Raw genomic sequence first — 14,776 nt, 5'->3', positions numbered from 1 at the left:
CCACGGGGCTGCCCCTGACCTGCTCCTTGCTATGGATTTCTTTAGTTTTTCCTCTGTCCTGTTCAGAGGAGGGGAGTGAAGAACCCATGTAAAACCTCTGATCCTTTCCTGCTCACAGACTTCGTGGTATTTGGAAATGTTTTATGTTCTTTTTTCATTTTTCCATATGAGTCTTTGCTGCTGCTGCTGCTGCTTATCTGCAGGTGTTTCTCTCTCCTTCAGCCTTTCAGCTTCTGCCATCTTTCCTCCAGCTCCTGCTTTTTCACCCAAAAACTTCCTTACTTACAAACAAAACTTCCTGAGTCACCAGGTGGGAGAGAGACACTGGAACTGTTTCCATCCTGGCAGGAAGCCAGACAGACCAGAGCAGTGCCTCTCAAGGCTTGTTCCTTGGATTCCCCAGATCCAAACAGGGATTGTCCTACAGGTACTGAGGAAGGAAGCTTCCAGAAAGGTGAAGCTTCGGGCTGGGAGAGGTAGGCTGGTGGCCAGGACATCGAGCCCTTTTCAGCAGCCATCTCCAAAAACTGCACAGGGGACATCAGAGCTGTCCTGTTTTGCTGGTGGGAAAGGCCATCCCAGATAAAGGAAATAGTTTCATTAGTGCAGAGAGCTGAGGTAGTCACAGGTCTGTGCTCCCACCACGGAGTCAAATTGGCAGAATGATTAAGAGATTAATTTCCTGGTCTGCCGCAGACTCCTGGAGTAGCCCGTGCAAGCAATGTAGATTTTCCTTTACTATTGTGACCTCCCTTTGAAAAATGAAGATAATAGCACATCCAGAATTCCAGGATTAATTAAAGCATGTTATTAAAGGCTGTGACATTTGTTGGGTACACTCGATATGAGAGATAAAAAAAATACCACACTGGTGAGCTTTGTGAATTCAAGTCATCCAGAACCATAATAAATCTCCTTTTCTAATAAAATAATAACTCAGAAGAGGTGGTCAGAGCTATCAAACATTTATAGAGTGTCTGAGCTCCTGCTCCTGGAGGCAAATTTCCTCTGCATCGAACATGAGGTCTGCACAAGATTAAAAGAAGTTTGCCTTCAGCAGGAGTGAATTCCCACAGGATAACGGGCAGCTAAACTCTCCTGAGACAAAGCTGTTGGTGGGTGAGCGTGTTGCTGGCGCTGAGCCCTTTGCTGCCAAGAGCTTTACAGGATTCAGGTTGGTCCAGAACAACTGGTGAGGCTGGCTGGGTCAGAGCCTCCTCAAGAGGCTCCTTCTCGCTGCCCCCGAGAGATGAGTGATGCAGTAAGGACGATTTTCTGACTCAAGAGTGAAGGGTTTCCTTAATCCTGCAGATTTCCATCTTCTCCCAGCTCCTTGGATCTCCTTGCAGTAAACTGGGTAAATAGGGCACCAGGCAGAACGTTCTGCAAAGCTCGGCGGTGCCTTTGCCTGCCTGGGGCCAGTGCTCAGGTTACACCTCTGGCTTGCAGGTCACCAGGCAGTAATGAGCCAAACACAGCTGGAATTGTGGCTTGCAGGTGCCAAACACAGCTGGAATTGTGGCTTGCAGGTGCTGGGAACCTCCTGAGCATTAGCTGCTGCTACTGAAATCCTGTGGCATTTCCTGCCCCAGTGAGCAATCCTGCAGGCAAACCAGCTATTAAACCTGGAGCGCAGGGACGCCACTGGTGAGGGAAGCAGCCTGGCCCAGGCTGGAGCTTGCCCCTGCACCAGGGCTCTGAGCCACACAGAGACAGAACCAGTGGCATTTAGAAACCTGGCAGTCACAGCCTCTTCACTTAGACACGTACCAGGGCTCTGCAAAATATTCTTCCCAGTATTTTTAATTAAATTTGTCACGGTGACAGAGGAAGAGCAGAGGTGTGGAGCGTGTGGGTGACTTGCCTGTGGCAGGGCTGAGAATGCAAGTCCCTGATCACATCATCCCAGACTCACTCCAGAGTTTGAATCCTCAGCATCTCCCAAGGCTTTAAGACTTTTCTACATGTGCTCACCTGCTTACAAGGACTTTAATACCAACCCCAGGGCTTTCCATGGTGGTGTTTTTGGCCACACACAAGATGATGAGCTCTGGAGTGGTTCCCCGTGCCCTGTGGCACAATGCTGGCTTGGTCCCTGCTCCCTGGGGCTGGGCTGCAGGCTCTGGACAGAATCTATTTGCAGGAATGTTAATTATTCATTTCGTTATCACCTGGAATAATTTATCATTACTTTAACGCAGGCTGCAGAAACAGCCTGTGCAGCCACACCCAGGGTACTGTGACTCTGCCAGGCCCAGACTGTGCCCAGATGTGGCACGTGGTGGCTTCTGTGAGGCACAGGAGGAGTGAAATCCAGATTTGAGGTCTCTGGGGCACCTTTGCATGCAAAAATTCAGGACCTGGGGTCACACTTAACAACAGCCAGCTCTGTTCTGATGACATTTAGAGCTGTCAGAATTGATGCTCCTCACTGGCTGTGCCATCACCTGTCCATCCATCCATCCATCCATCTGTTCCTGGGGTTTCCATGTGTCACTACAACACAGGGACGAGGGCAGGACCTTAAAATGAACTCCAACCCATCCTGTGCTTGTAAAGAATCCACTGGCTGTGCTTAAAGGGGAAAACCCCCGGTATTTAGTCAATTTTTACCTCAAAATGCCCTCTATGTGAATGCAAGGGGGGTTACCATAAACTGCTATTTAAGAGCCCGTGCCTGTTAAATTTGATCTACACAAGTTTTGATTCCCAAGTGGGAAGAAGCTTCTGTCTCCTGGAGGAGACAATTTCCAGCAACTCAGCAGTTAGGATGTACTTCAGGGATTCTGTATGTATTTTGGGGTTTTCAGTTTCTGAGTTTAATTAAAGTTTTAGATTAATGGAGAATTGCATGTGACACCAGCTGGTGTTCCACGGGAATGCCTGTGCTTTGCCTCGGGGCTATCACTGCTACCCCAACTTCACTGAAAGCTTTGCTTCTAATTCCACCAGTGCTCCACGTTTTGTTTCCGCAGCTGATTTAATGAAATGAGAGGAGCAAGTTTTGTTTGCCTGACTAAGCTCTCTTGGAGGCTTTGCAGGGATTATGCTGTCAAATTTTCCCAGGGCAATTTCTAGACATGGTGCAGTTTTTTTCCTCCCCTCCCCTCCTCCTTCCCAGACTCCCCCCAGAGCCACCTGCAATATTTTTTTTTTTTTTATTCATCAAGGATATCAGAGCTGGAAAAGAGAGGTATCTGCAATGCTGGCTGTCCTTCCACCACATCAGCACTGCTCCCTGCCAGGCCCTGGGGTGGAAGAGGGAAAATGTGACAGGGGGAAGAGTTTTATCCCGCAGGGGACAAGGAGCAGAGTGTGAGATGCCACCAGTGATCACTGAGGGGAAAGGCTGTGGGTGCCTGTGAGCGGCACAGCCCGAAACCAGGGCGGGAGGGATCCCAGTGACGGCGCAAACACCGGTGACAGGGAGCAGGATCGCTGAGCGGGCTGCTGCCTGCTCGGTTAATATGCAAAATACCTCGAATGATAAAGAATAGCAGTAGTGGTTAATTAGGAGCGCTTTGCATTTCATTCTGCTTCCCAGGCTCCGAAAGTGCCGTCTAAGCATGAATTGCAGAACAGGGTGCTCCCGTGGGATGGAGGGAAGCAGCACGGCCAGGATTGACGGGCTGGGATCAATTTTTGGCTGTTGCCGTGGAAGTTGGAATTCCTGCCGCCGGTGTAGGAGCGGCACACAAGCAGCGCCCGGGAGCAGTGGTGCTGGGGGGACCCCGAGCCCACCTGCAGGCAGAAGACAGAGCAAAGCCTATCCCTGGCACACTTCTCGAGCTGGTTTCCAGTGGGTCAGGAGGGCAATGCTCCTGTCCCGGGAACAGGTGTGTCCTGGCTAAGGACACCGCCGCGATGCCGTCCCTCACTCCTCAAAGCGTGGGGGATCCCGAAAACCACCAAGGGCCACCTGCTTGGGGCTTAATTGCTCTTCCTCTGTGAGAAAGGGAGATGGATAAAAGGCAAAACCCTTCCAAACGCAGCACCAACTTGCGCTGCCGGGGGGACCCTGCCCGGGGGGCGCCGGAGCTGGGAGGGATGGGGATGCCGAGAGCCGCGGGGTAAAGCGGCCGGGAAGAAAAATATTTATTAAAAACAGCTTTTTTATTTTTCTTTCTTTTCTTTTCTTTTTTTTTTTTTTTTTTTTTTTTTTTTTTTTTTTTAAGTAAAAGAAATGATAATAATAAAAGCCAAGCCGAAGGAAACCGAAGGGAGCCGGGCCGAGCCTCCCCATACCTGAGCGGGGCGCGGCGGAGGCGGAGCGGTGCTGCTGCCTCCTCCTCCTCCTCCTCCTCCTCCTTCTTCTCCTTCTCCTCCTCCTCCTGCCGCTGCCGCTCCCTTCGCTTCCCGTGCCCGCGCCCGGCCGGCCGCGGCGGGTGTAAAGGTCGGAGCGCCGGTGCGTCCGTGCGTCCGTGTGTCCGTGCGGCGGTCGGTCCGGCCGCCCGCCGCCCCCATGCCCCGCGCCTAGCGCCGCCCGCCCCGGCCATGTCCGCCGCGCAGCTCTACACCAAGGTGAGCGGGAGGGCGCGGGGGGCTCTGCGGGCGCCGCTCCGAGCTCCCCCTGCCCGGGGGGGGCCCGTTCCCGGCCCGGGAGGGGCCCCGCAACTTTCCCGCCGGTGCGCGGGATGCGGAGCGGCATCGCCGCCGTGCCCCCGCGGCCCCGGACCCCTCCGGACCCCTCCGGACCCCTCCCGGGCCCCTCCCGGGCCCCCCGAGTTCCACCCTGCCGGCTCTCCGCGCTGCAGGGCGGACTTCGCCCGTGGGTCGCGGCGGCGGCCTCGCCCTCCGTGCGCTCCGTCACCTGCGCGGCCAAAACCCTCCCAGCCTGCCCAGACCCCCCGGGATATTCCTGCCCTGCTCGATTCCTGCCCTGCTCGATGCCTAAAGCCCGGGCCGGAGGGGCGGGAAGGTGCGGAATCACAGGAGCGCAGAGCGAGTGCCCCAACTCCCCGAAACGCTTCCGCGGTGTCCGGTTTCCAGAGCCCTTTTTGTTCCACAAGTCTTGGATGAGATCCCTTGGCAGGGGCGCGATGGGACGCGCCCGCTTCCTCATGGCAGCCAGGGAAGGTGGCACGGCTGGTGGCACGGCTGGTGGCCTGGCCCCACGCTTCCCTCGCTCTTAAAAAGCGATCGTGGGGGTAATTGTGAGGCTCAGGTGCTCTGTTTAAAGCAGAGCCTGAGGTCTGGACTAGAAAAACAGTTTCCGCTCTGGTTTTAATTTTTTTTTTTTTTTTTGTTGTTATTTTGTGTCTGTGGGGTACTCGGGTAACCCCAGCCCTTGGGCTGTGGATGCCTCCCACACAGTTCGGGGCTTTCCGCTCCCTTTCCCCGCGGGAGTTTGTGTCCAGAGAGACCTGTGCCGATTGACCTGTCCCGATGAAAGAGCTCTCGCAGGCAGTGCGAGACCCGCCTGGCTCGGAGCTCGCTGGTGGGGAGAGAGCCCTCTCGCCGCGCTCCGCATCTCCCGGGGCTGCTCGGGGGCAGCCGCGCTCCGGGAATGCCAAAACCATCGGTACCGCCGGGCAGGGACCCGCCGGGAGCGGCGCTTGGCTTCGGAAAAGGCTGTGCTGTGTGGCAGCGTCAGCATCATCTGTTGTCATAATGGGAGTTTTAGCGGTTTGGGCTCTCCCTGTGGCCGTGGTCAGCTCGTGGAGGTGCTGCCAGGTTGGCACCAGAATCACTTTGTGTCCCCCGGGCTTAACTTTGCTGCAGATTTCTGCTCCTGTAACTCGTTCTGCCAGCAGCTTTTTATGTAACGTCGGGGGCTGCCACGAACCTTTCCTTTGGCCATCAAAGGGATGCAGGATGAATGGTGGATCCGGTGATCTCCTCTGAACCTGTGGGCATTGCAGAGGCCCTGCTGGACTGAGCTGGGCTGTCTGTGAGCGGGATGACCTCCATCCTTCTCGGGAGCACTTCAAAAGCCAAGTTTGGAGCATCTTTTCCCCTTGGAAAACCCAGAGAGGAGCAGGAGTAGAGCTGTGGCTGAACAGCCCTGCCGTGCCCACCACAGCACCTCTCAGGATGAGTGCATGGATGGGATGGCCAGCAACCCTGGGCTGGCCCCCAGTGCTGTGCTATCCCTGTTGATGGGCTGATTAAAGCTGCCTGGTTAATTGATTTTTGACTTGATGAGCGGTAGTTAACCTGCGTTGTCTTTTTGTGCTGCCCTGGTTTACACTCCTGTTGGTCTGTTGAGCAGGTGTGAGCTGCCTCCTGGGGCGTTGCTTGGGATCCTTCTGCTGTGTAGGGACTTTCTGATGAGAAAGGGGTGGGGATTTGGTGGCAACCTGTGTGTGTTGTTAACTTTAGGTTTATTTTTAACAACAACAAAGTTTGTTGGTGAGAGCAGGCGTTTCAGCACTGCTCCTTCTGCTGTTGCCTGTCGGTTTTGCAGGAACATTCTAGGGATGCAGCTGGATTTTTAGGTGATGGGGCCAGGGGCTGGAGCCCACAAGGGCTGTCTGTGCAACTGAGTCATGGTGAAATTTAGGGCTGTCCTGCTGGGCTGTCTGCTGCATGGGGCCCCTGTGCCAGCTCTGGCCTTTGAAGCAGCAGGAAAAATGTTTCCTGTGACTTTGAGAGCACAAGAAAAAGATCAAAGAAGGCTCAAAACCCACAACAAACCCCACAGCCGGGAGGTGCTGAGCCTGGTGGTGCTGGTGGCTGTGGAGCCCCCGAGGCAGAGGGGATGTGTTGGGCTCGGTCCTGGGGCTCACCTGCGGGTCAGCTCCATGCAGGGGTGACAGCCCAGGGAGACAGGGGTGATGCCCAGGGGGGCATGGGTGATGGCCAGGGGGGCATGGGTGATGGCCAGGGGCAGAGGGACAGTCCAGGGACAGAGGGGATGCCCAGGACAGGGGTGATGCCCAGGACAGGGGGATGCCCAGGTGGGCAGGGCTGATGCCCAGGACAGGGGTGATGCCCAGGGGCAGGTCTGAGGCTCCTGGGCCTCTGCTGGCAGGTGAGGCTGTTTGTGGGGAGCAGAGGAGGGGGAGGAAGGTGATCCGGGCTCAGTACAGTACAGCTGTCTTGCTGAGAGCCCATTGATCCCACAGACTAGTGATCCCACAGGCTATTGATCCCACAGGTGCTGCTGTGCTGGCATAGCCACAGCTGCACCTTCCTCTGAGTCATTCCTCCTCCCGCTGGAGCCAGCATGGGAGAAACTGCTGAGGAGCCACTTTGGAGCGTCCAGGTGGGAATTCTCAGGTCTCCTTCCTGCTGAACTGCAGTGGGAGCTGGTGTGTGTTGTGTGGAGGGCCCTCAGCTTCCATGTGCTGCTTGCAGAAGGTTTTCTGGGACCTTGTGGGGATCTGTAGTAGTTTTCTTGGTGTATAAATTTGTCACCATGCTGATGAGTTTGGTGTGTTGGATTGGCCTGGGGGACACTTATGCAGGAGAGGAGCCCATCCTGGGAACACCAGCAGCTCTGAGCTTCTGCTGGAGGCCTTCTCCATGGGATGCCTGTGTCACTTCAAGGGCTGACTGGTGTTTAATATCCCCATCAAGCAGAGTAATTAATAGCTCTGCCTAATTATGAGCATGACAGTAGATCCACAACTGCTCCAACCTTCAAGTGTGTAGGACTCCACTTTGGTCAATAGTTATGGAGGGACCATTCTCTCTTCTCACTGCCACTGCTTCACCTGGACACTCTGGGATTCTCTGGCTGTGGATTTCATTTTATGGCAGAATCAAACAGGAGTTGAGCAGCAGAAAAGGAGTTCTGTGGCAGAGGATGCACCAGCCTGTGCAAGAGGTACAGAGCAGGTGGTGGCATAGACAATTCCAACCTGCAAAAACCTGTTCCATATGGAGACATAGGAGAATTTCACCTAATCTATGCATTGCCCAAGAAACAACTTTCTGAGGCTGCTTGTGCTGGCCCTGCTCCTGCCACCGCCCTGATGTGCCCAGGTACAGCCAGGCCCAGAAAGACTGCAGCTGGGCAGGGGACTTTCCAAATCCTCTTTACGGGAGCAGGGGGCAGAGGCAGCTCATGAACCCACGAGCCTGTGCAGGTGTGCCCCTGGTGTGGGATCACTGAGCCTGGGCAGTGCCAGTGTGCCCCTGGTGTGGGATCACTGAGCCTGGGCAGTGCCAGTGTGCCCCTGGTGTGGGATCACAGCCTGGGCAGTGCCAGTGTGCCCCTGGTGTGGGATCACTGAGCCTGGGCAGTGCCAGTGTGTCCCTGGTGTGGGATCACTGAGCCTGGGCAGTGCCAGTGTGCCCCTGGTGTGGGATCACTGAGCCTGGGCAGTGCCAGTGTGCCCCTGGTGTGGGATCACAGCCTGGGCAGTGCCAGTGTGCCCCTGGTGTGGGATAACTGAGCCTGGGCAGTGCCAGTGTGAGCCTGGTGTGGGATAACTGAGCCTGGGCAGTGCCAGTGTGAGCCTGGTGTGGGATAACTGAGCCTGGGCAGTGCCAGTGTGAGCCTGGTGTGGGATCACTGAGCCTGGGCAGTGCCAGTGTGCCCCTGGTGTGGGATCACTGAGCCTGGGCAGTGCCAGTGTGCCCCTGGTGTGGGATAACTGAGCCTGGGCAGTGCCAGTGTGAGCCTGGTGTGGGATCACTGAGCCTGGGCAGTGCCAGTGTGCCCCTGGTGTGGGATCACAGCCTGGGCAGTGCCAGTGTGCCCCTGGTGTGGGATCACTGAGCCTGGGCAGTGCCAGTGTGCCCCTGGTGTGGGATCACAGCCTGGGCAGTGCCAGTGTGCCCCTGGTGTGGGATAACTGAGCCTGGGCAGTGCCAGTGTGAGCCTGGTGTGGGATAACTGAGCCTGGGCAGTGCCAGTGTGAGCCTGGTGTGGGATAACTGAGCCTGGGCAGTGCCAGTGTGAGCCTGGTGTGGGATCACTGAGCCTGGGCAGTGCCAGTGTGCCCCTGGTGTGGGATCACTGAGCCTGGGCAGTGCCAGTGTGCCCCTGGTGTGGGATCACAGCCTGGGCAGTGCCAGTGTGCCCCTGGTGTGGGATCACTGAGCCTGGGCAGTGCCAGTGTGCCCCTGGTGTGGGATCACAGCCTGGGCAGTGCCAGTGTGCCCCTGGTGTGGGATCACTGAGCCTGGGCAGTGCCAGTGTGAGCCTGGTGTGGGATAACTGAGCCTGTTCTGTGCCCTGGGCTGGGCACTGGGCAGGAGGGATGGACCTGGTCACCCCATGGAAGGTGCCATCATCATCATCAGGGTTGATTTGCAGCACTAAACCAGAAATTAGAGTTGTTTGTATGGCTGACCTTAGTTACATTGTAAGGTGAGGCTCTCTGTATGGCAAAACCAACTGTAATTGCTTTGGCTTCTGATGTTCTGCTCTCTTAAAGGTGCTTCTTAAAATATGGTAATTGTCCTTGTAAGTATAGCCTCTGAACCTCATGCAAAATAGGGCTTCTGCCAGGCTAGGGAATAAGCTGTGTCTCTCTGCTCCTGGGCTGTTGTGCAGCTCAAGATATGCTCTTCAGAAGGTCTGCAAGCTCTGGGTAAATAAGAAACCAGGGTATTTATTTTTCATGCTATTTTTTTCCTCTCGTTGTGCAAAGTGGCTGCTGTTTGCCAAGTATTTTCTTATAGACTTTATGCATTAAAAAAATCCTCTTCTAATGGCCAGTGTTGGGTGTAGAAGACTCTGGTTTTCACTTAAAGTTGTATTAAATGAAATAGCTGGAATGAATTGGTGGTTTCTGACCCTGGGGAGAAACTTCTCAAAAGTGTGTGAATGCTGCCAGTGTGATCACACACTGATTGAGTCAATGCATTGCCACAGACCTTCTGCCATAAACCCTCGTGAAAATTATTTATCCTGCGAGGCTCGGGGAGGATTCATCCTCAGCGTGTGCCTGTGGGCTGGCTTGGGGCTGAGGAGCAGCAGGGAAGGGGAGAGAAGATTTTCTGTGGATTGTGTAGAACGAATTTCTGGGAATAAGTGCTGGGGGCAGGGAGTGTTTGGGGTTCAATCCCAGGACATCCACGCGATGCTGCAGAGCTCCTGAGCTCCTGCTGCTGCCATTGCAGCTCCTGTGAGGAAAAGCATGTTACAGATGAAGGTTTTGGTCTCTTTTTTCTTTATTTAGACGATGAGAACACGTGTGGGTCATAGCACAGAGGGCAGGGACAGCTAGGAGGCCACGCTGGGATTTTATGTAAGGATGGGGCTGTCTCGCTGAGGGAGCCAGGTCCATTGGCATCCCCGGGCTCCTCCTGAGCCTGCCTCATTATGAGCTGCAGTGGCAGAGAGAAAACCATTGAAATGTAAACTCTGATTGCTCCAGCCAGCTCTCTGCAGGCTGGGGCTGTGCCAAGGGCACGGGCAGCACCGCAGCCGCCCGGGGCCCCTTGGCCTCCCTGCGGTGGCACAGGGACAGACAGACAGACAGAGCCGAGCCTGGCCTGAAACACCCTCCAGCCCACCGGGTCTGGGCCTCACCTGGCTCCCGGGGAGCTCAGGGATTGTGGTCTGGGGGCATTTCCCTGCCTCGGAGGGCCAGAGTTCACCCCATGCTCTCCTGGCACCACGGGTGCACGTCCCACCACAGGGCACGCTGCTCCGGGGTATTTGTGCTGCAGAAATAACCCCATTTCCATCTCTGTTTGTGCAACTTTTCATCTCAGTTGTGCCTTTAATAATCCCCGTGCTTGGGTCAGATGAGAGCCACTGAGCCAAGGAGCTCAGAGCTGAGTGCAGGTGCTGGGGCACAGCCTTGGGAATGGCTGCAGCAGGGTTCATTAGCTAGATCCCGCCGCATGCCCTCTTGCTGGCTGGGATGAATCAGCTTGCTCTTCTAAAAATCTGTTTCTGAGAATTCCTGCCCTGATTCTGCTCCGAGGGTGTGAAGCTGCGGTGTGGAAATCGCAGTGCATGAAGCCCAAGTTGCAGTGATTTGCTGGGCTCACTCCAGGGTGAGGGATGGGAGCAGCAGTGGGTGCTGTGCTCGTTCTTAAGGGATTGGGTGGGATGAGTCCTTCCTGCCCTTTCCTGCCCTCAGGAAGGAGTTTATCCGAGGTTATTTGTTACAGGCAGCCTGGCTGCTGTTGAGGAATGTATTTACAGAGGAGGATTTTTTTTGCTTTGCTGTTCTTTCGTGCTGCCAATTACCAGGCAGAGAAAATAATGACCCTGAATGTGAACTCATGCATCTCTTCTGGTGACCGAGAAAGAAGGCTGTGTATGTTTGCGACTGTGTTTCTGTACAGATATGTTTAAACTTCTCAGTTTGCTGTGAAGCAGTGCTGTTCTAGATGTGTTTCACTTTTAATTTACACAGCAATGAATTTGAAGCCCTGTCCAAAGCAGGAGTAGTGTTCCCTCACTGTGATGGCTGTCCTTCAGGGAATCCACAGGAGCAGCCCCACTTGAGCATGAGGGTGGACTTTGGGCTTTCTGAGGTAGCCATGGGTGTAATAAATGTCAGGTGAGGCAGGTGAAGCTCTGAGCTGGTGTTTTTGTGTGGTGCTGCTGCCTGATCTTTGACCCTCCCTGCACACAGAGGCGTTTGCTGGTGGCTAAAGGAGCATCAGAGCGAGCTACAATCCAGGTCAGGAAAATTACTGCTGTTGTTGCAGAGGAACCTCAAGCTGTGGCAGACACCTGAAATGTTTGCAGAACACTTTAGGGAAGAATTTGCTGCTTATCAAAACTGAAAAAGGGTCCCTGTGAGCTTTCTGTGTCTCAAGCTGGCTGTAAAGCTGTTGTCCTCGTACGCCTCTGGCCTGCTCTCAGACACGTCTTGTGGGTTGTTGGGTTTTGGCTCAGCCTGAGCCTTCAAGGATGAGCAGAGCCCTGTCCAGAGGTGGTGGCAGGGCTGGGAAGGACCAGGCTTGGTGGGTGATGGGCTTCACAGGGCTTTCCTTGGTGAGCTCTCCTTAAAGTGTTGTCTGAGTCATGGTGAACTCACCAGGTGTACTAATGAAGCTTTTGAGGGTTTGGCATTTCTGCCCTTTGCCTTTCCTGTGGTATCCAGAGGGCTGGGAGAAGAGCATCCCTGCAGGGAACAGCCTGCAGCCTGGAAATGTGACTCCTTCTCCAGCTGTGCTTTCCTTTTCTCCTTGGTTTGTCCGTGTCTGAAAAGCCTTCTGCAGCTGACTGAAACCTGGGAATCTCAGGAATGACTTAAACACGTCCAGGTAGGGACTGTGAGCAGCACAGGTGTGTAAACCCTCCCTGTGGGCAGTGATTACCTGCAGGTGCTGACTGCCAGCCCTGGCACGGTGCAGGGGGTGGGATGGTGGAGCAGCTCCTCCAGCAGCCTGTGCTCCTGGCCTGCTCTGCCACCATCCTTTGCCATTTTTTAACCAAACCCCATCTGACTGTTCTTTTATAGATTTCATTGTTAATTTTCCCCTTCCTGAGCAGTTTTCTGTGGCACTGGCTTTCAGTGCCCTGTGTTTGTCCCCAGGAAGTCCCAGCAGATCAGCAGCAGTGCTGCGTGACCCCCCTGTGCCGTCATTATATTGGAGGAGTTCTATTATCAGTACATTGCAAGGGTTCCATATTGCCAGAGTTTCACACCTCCTTGATGTTTCTTGTAGGCAGCTCCTTTAGGCATTAACTCTTCCTTTTTCTCACAGCAGCCAACTGACTCTAGTTCCCACCAATCCACTCTTTTATAACGCTCTTCTGACTGGCTACAGGTGTGGCCTGTTAACATCAGGCCTGCTCCTGATCTTTAGTAATTGGTTCAGCTGCAACTCTTTAGGGGATAAGATTACATTCCATACCACCTTCATTTACCCACACTGTATCCCCTACACCCCTGGCTGCCCTCCCTGGCTCTCTAGGGTGCAGGGCAGGCTGTTGTGACCCTGTTCACCTCCTCCTTAGTGTACAGCCCTCAGCTCCCTCTCTCTACATTCCCACTCAGGCCCTGTGGCGGCACCACTGGGGTGGCTTTGCCTCCTCTGGCTGCTCCAGGTGCTTGGTGCTTCCATGGATCCTCAGTGGGAGGTGTGTGCTGTGTCATGGAATCACAGAATGGTTTGGGTTGGGAGGGACTTCAAGGATCATTCAGGTCCACCCCCTGCCATGGGCAGGGACACCTTCCCCTATCCCAGGTTGCTCCCAGCCCCATCCAGCCTGGCCTGGGACACTGCCAGGGATCCAGGAGCAGCCACTCCGAGCAGCCTGCTCCTCTGGGAAACCCACGTCCATTCTGACTTTTGGATATTTCTCTTGGCTCTCACCCACAAGTCTCCATCACCGTGTGCTTCCAGCTCAGCCGTTCCTTGAGAACATCCTTTCCACACGTGGGCTGCCCAACCCTTCAGACCACAACCAGCTCCCACCCTGAAGGAGCAGGGGCAGCCCATGGAGGGATGAGTTTCCCTTGGTGGAGCCCTTACACCCAGTGCAAACCTTCCCCCTTCCCGTGGTGAGTCACTGCCCAGGCTCCCTCCTGGAAGTGCCGCAGCCTGTGGGGAGCTGGCTGCATGTGCTAACCATGCTGGGAGCAGGATGTCTCCTGGGTGAATCACTGCCTATCACAATAGCAGGTTACACCTCAGGGATGTGGCCCAGCCAGTCACTGCTCTTCAAAGGGAAAAAGGACCCTTGATGTGTTTGAAGATGGCTTTTAGAGCATCACGGGCATGTCCGGATTGTTCTGGAAGCCCCACAGGGATGGTTTCAGGAGGCACAGGCAAACCTACAGCTGCCAAAGCAGGCTGGGTGTGAGCAAGCACCTGGGGCTGCTGACATGTGTATTAGCAAGTGAGGCTAATTGAAAAGGGCTTTGAAAGAAAATAGGAATAAAAATACCTGATCCCTGTGCCTGCTGAGGAGCTGGTCCTTGCTGGTACACCCCAGGTGAGCATGGCTGGTGTAAGCATGTCTCAAGGCAGCCAGTGGATGCCAGGATGCTGAGATGACAGAAGGTGTAATTTCCAATCTAATTAAGCTGAGTAACTCCTCGTGGATTGATGCTGCTTAATTACTGTGAGCTCTGGGAAGGTGGGTGCTGTGGGTATTGCTGCTCTTTGCCCTGGGCAGGGCCTGGGGCTCGTTCAGGGACACTCAGCCTCCTGGTGGGGTGGGCATGGAGAGCTGGAGGTGGCTCTCACCTGGCAGCACTGGACTGCTGAGGTCTTGGGTTGGTCCCACATCCCCTGCTAGGAACACGTGTCCTGCTCTGGAGACAGGTTGGAGGAGAAGGTTCTGCTCCATAGCAGAAGGTGGGTATGGGAATACTGGTGTGGCTCTTGCGAGCTCTTCCCACAGCTGTGGGGTGCCTGCTTGTTGCATTTCTGATTCCTCTTTCACCACCATGTTTAGTGGTAAGAAATAAAATAATGAAAGAAATTGGAGATAAAGAGCTGCCTATCTGCTTGGGCAGTGTCTCATGTCTTGTGGTGTCTCTTTGATTTCTTCCAAGGCCAGGGGAGACAGGAAAGCAATTCCCTGCTGGGTTGGATTGTGAACACCTGCACTATCACCATTACTTGTGAGTAATGGTACCAACAAGGCACGTTCTGGCTGGAGCAGAACCTGTAGCACCATGGTAAGGCTCTCAGGGAGGGCAGGTCTGTGTGACCTGTGAACATCTCACCTGTGGCTGAGCAGAGCTGCCCTCAGGGGTGTCTGCAGGGCCTTCCCTGCCCCTCTGAGCTGGGCCTTTCTCCCTGTGCCTTTTGGGGAGCAGAGGTGCCAGGGTGACAGACCTGCCCTTGGCTCTCCTGCAGCACGTACTGCACCGCCCTGGCCAGAGATAAGCAGCTCCTATCTTGCTCCTGTAAACCCTGGAAGCACCAGGTTTGAAATCTGTTGCTCCCCCTCCCTTCT

General features: G+C 54.8%; 1 protein-coding gene across 1 annotated transcript in view; it reads left to right on the top strand.

Annotated features, from left to right (window-relative positions):
• Window positions 1-4,634: 4,634 nt before the first annotated feature.
• Window positions 4,635-14,776, top strand: part of MYO5B (myosin VB) — a 145,522-nt gene continuing 135,380 nt past the window's right edge. Inside the window, exon 1 of the mRNA XM_058044585.1 lies at window positions 4,635-4,918. Within this exon, the coding sequence (XP_057900568.1) occupies window positions 4,635-4,918 (284 nt within the window). The remainder of the gene's footprint in view (window positions 4,919-14,776) is intronic.

Source organism: Melospiza georgiana, chromosome Z (assembly GCF_028018845.1).
Source record: "Melospiza georgiana isolate bMelGeo1 chromosome Z, bMelGeo1.pri, whole genome shotgun sequence".
Taxonomy (NCBI): domain Eukaryota; kingdom Metazoa; phylum Chordata; class Aves; order Passeriformes; family Passerellidae; genus Melospiza; species Melospiza georgiana.
Note: the sequence above shows the minus strand (reverse complement) of the source record. Positions and strands in the feature narration are given on the sequence as shown.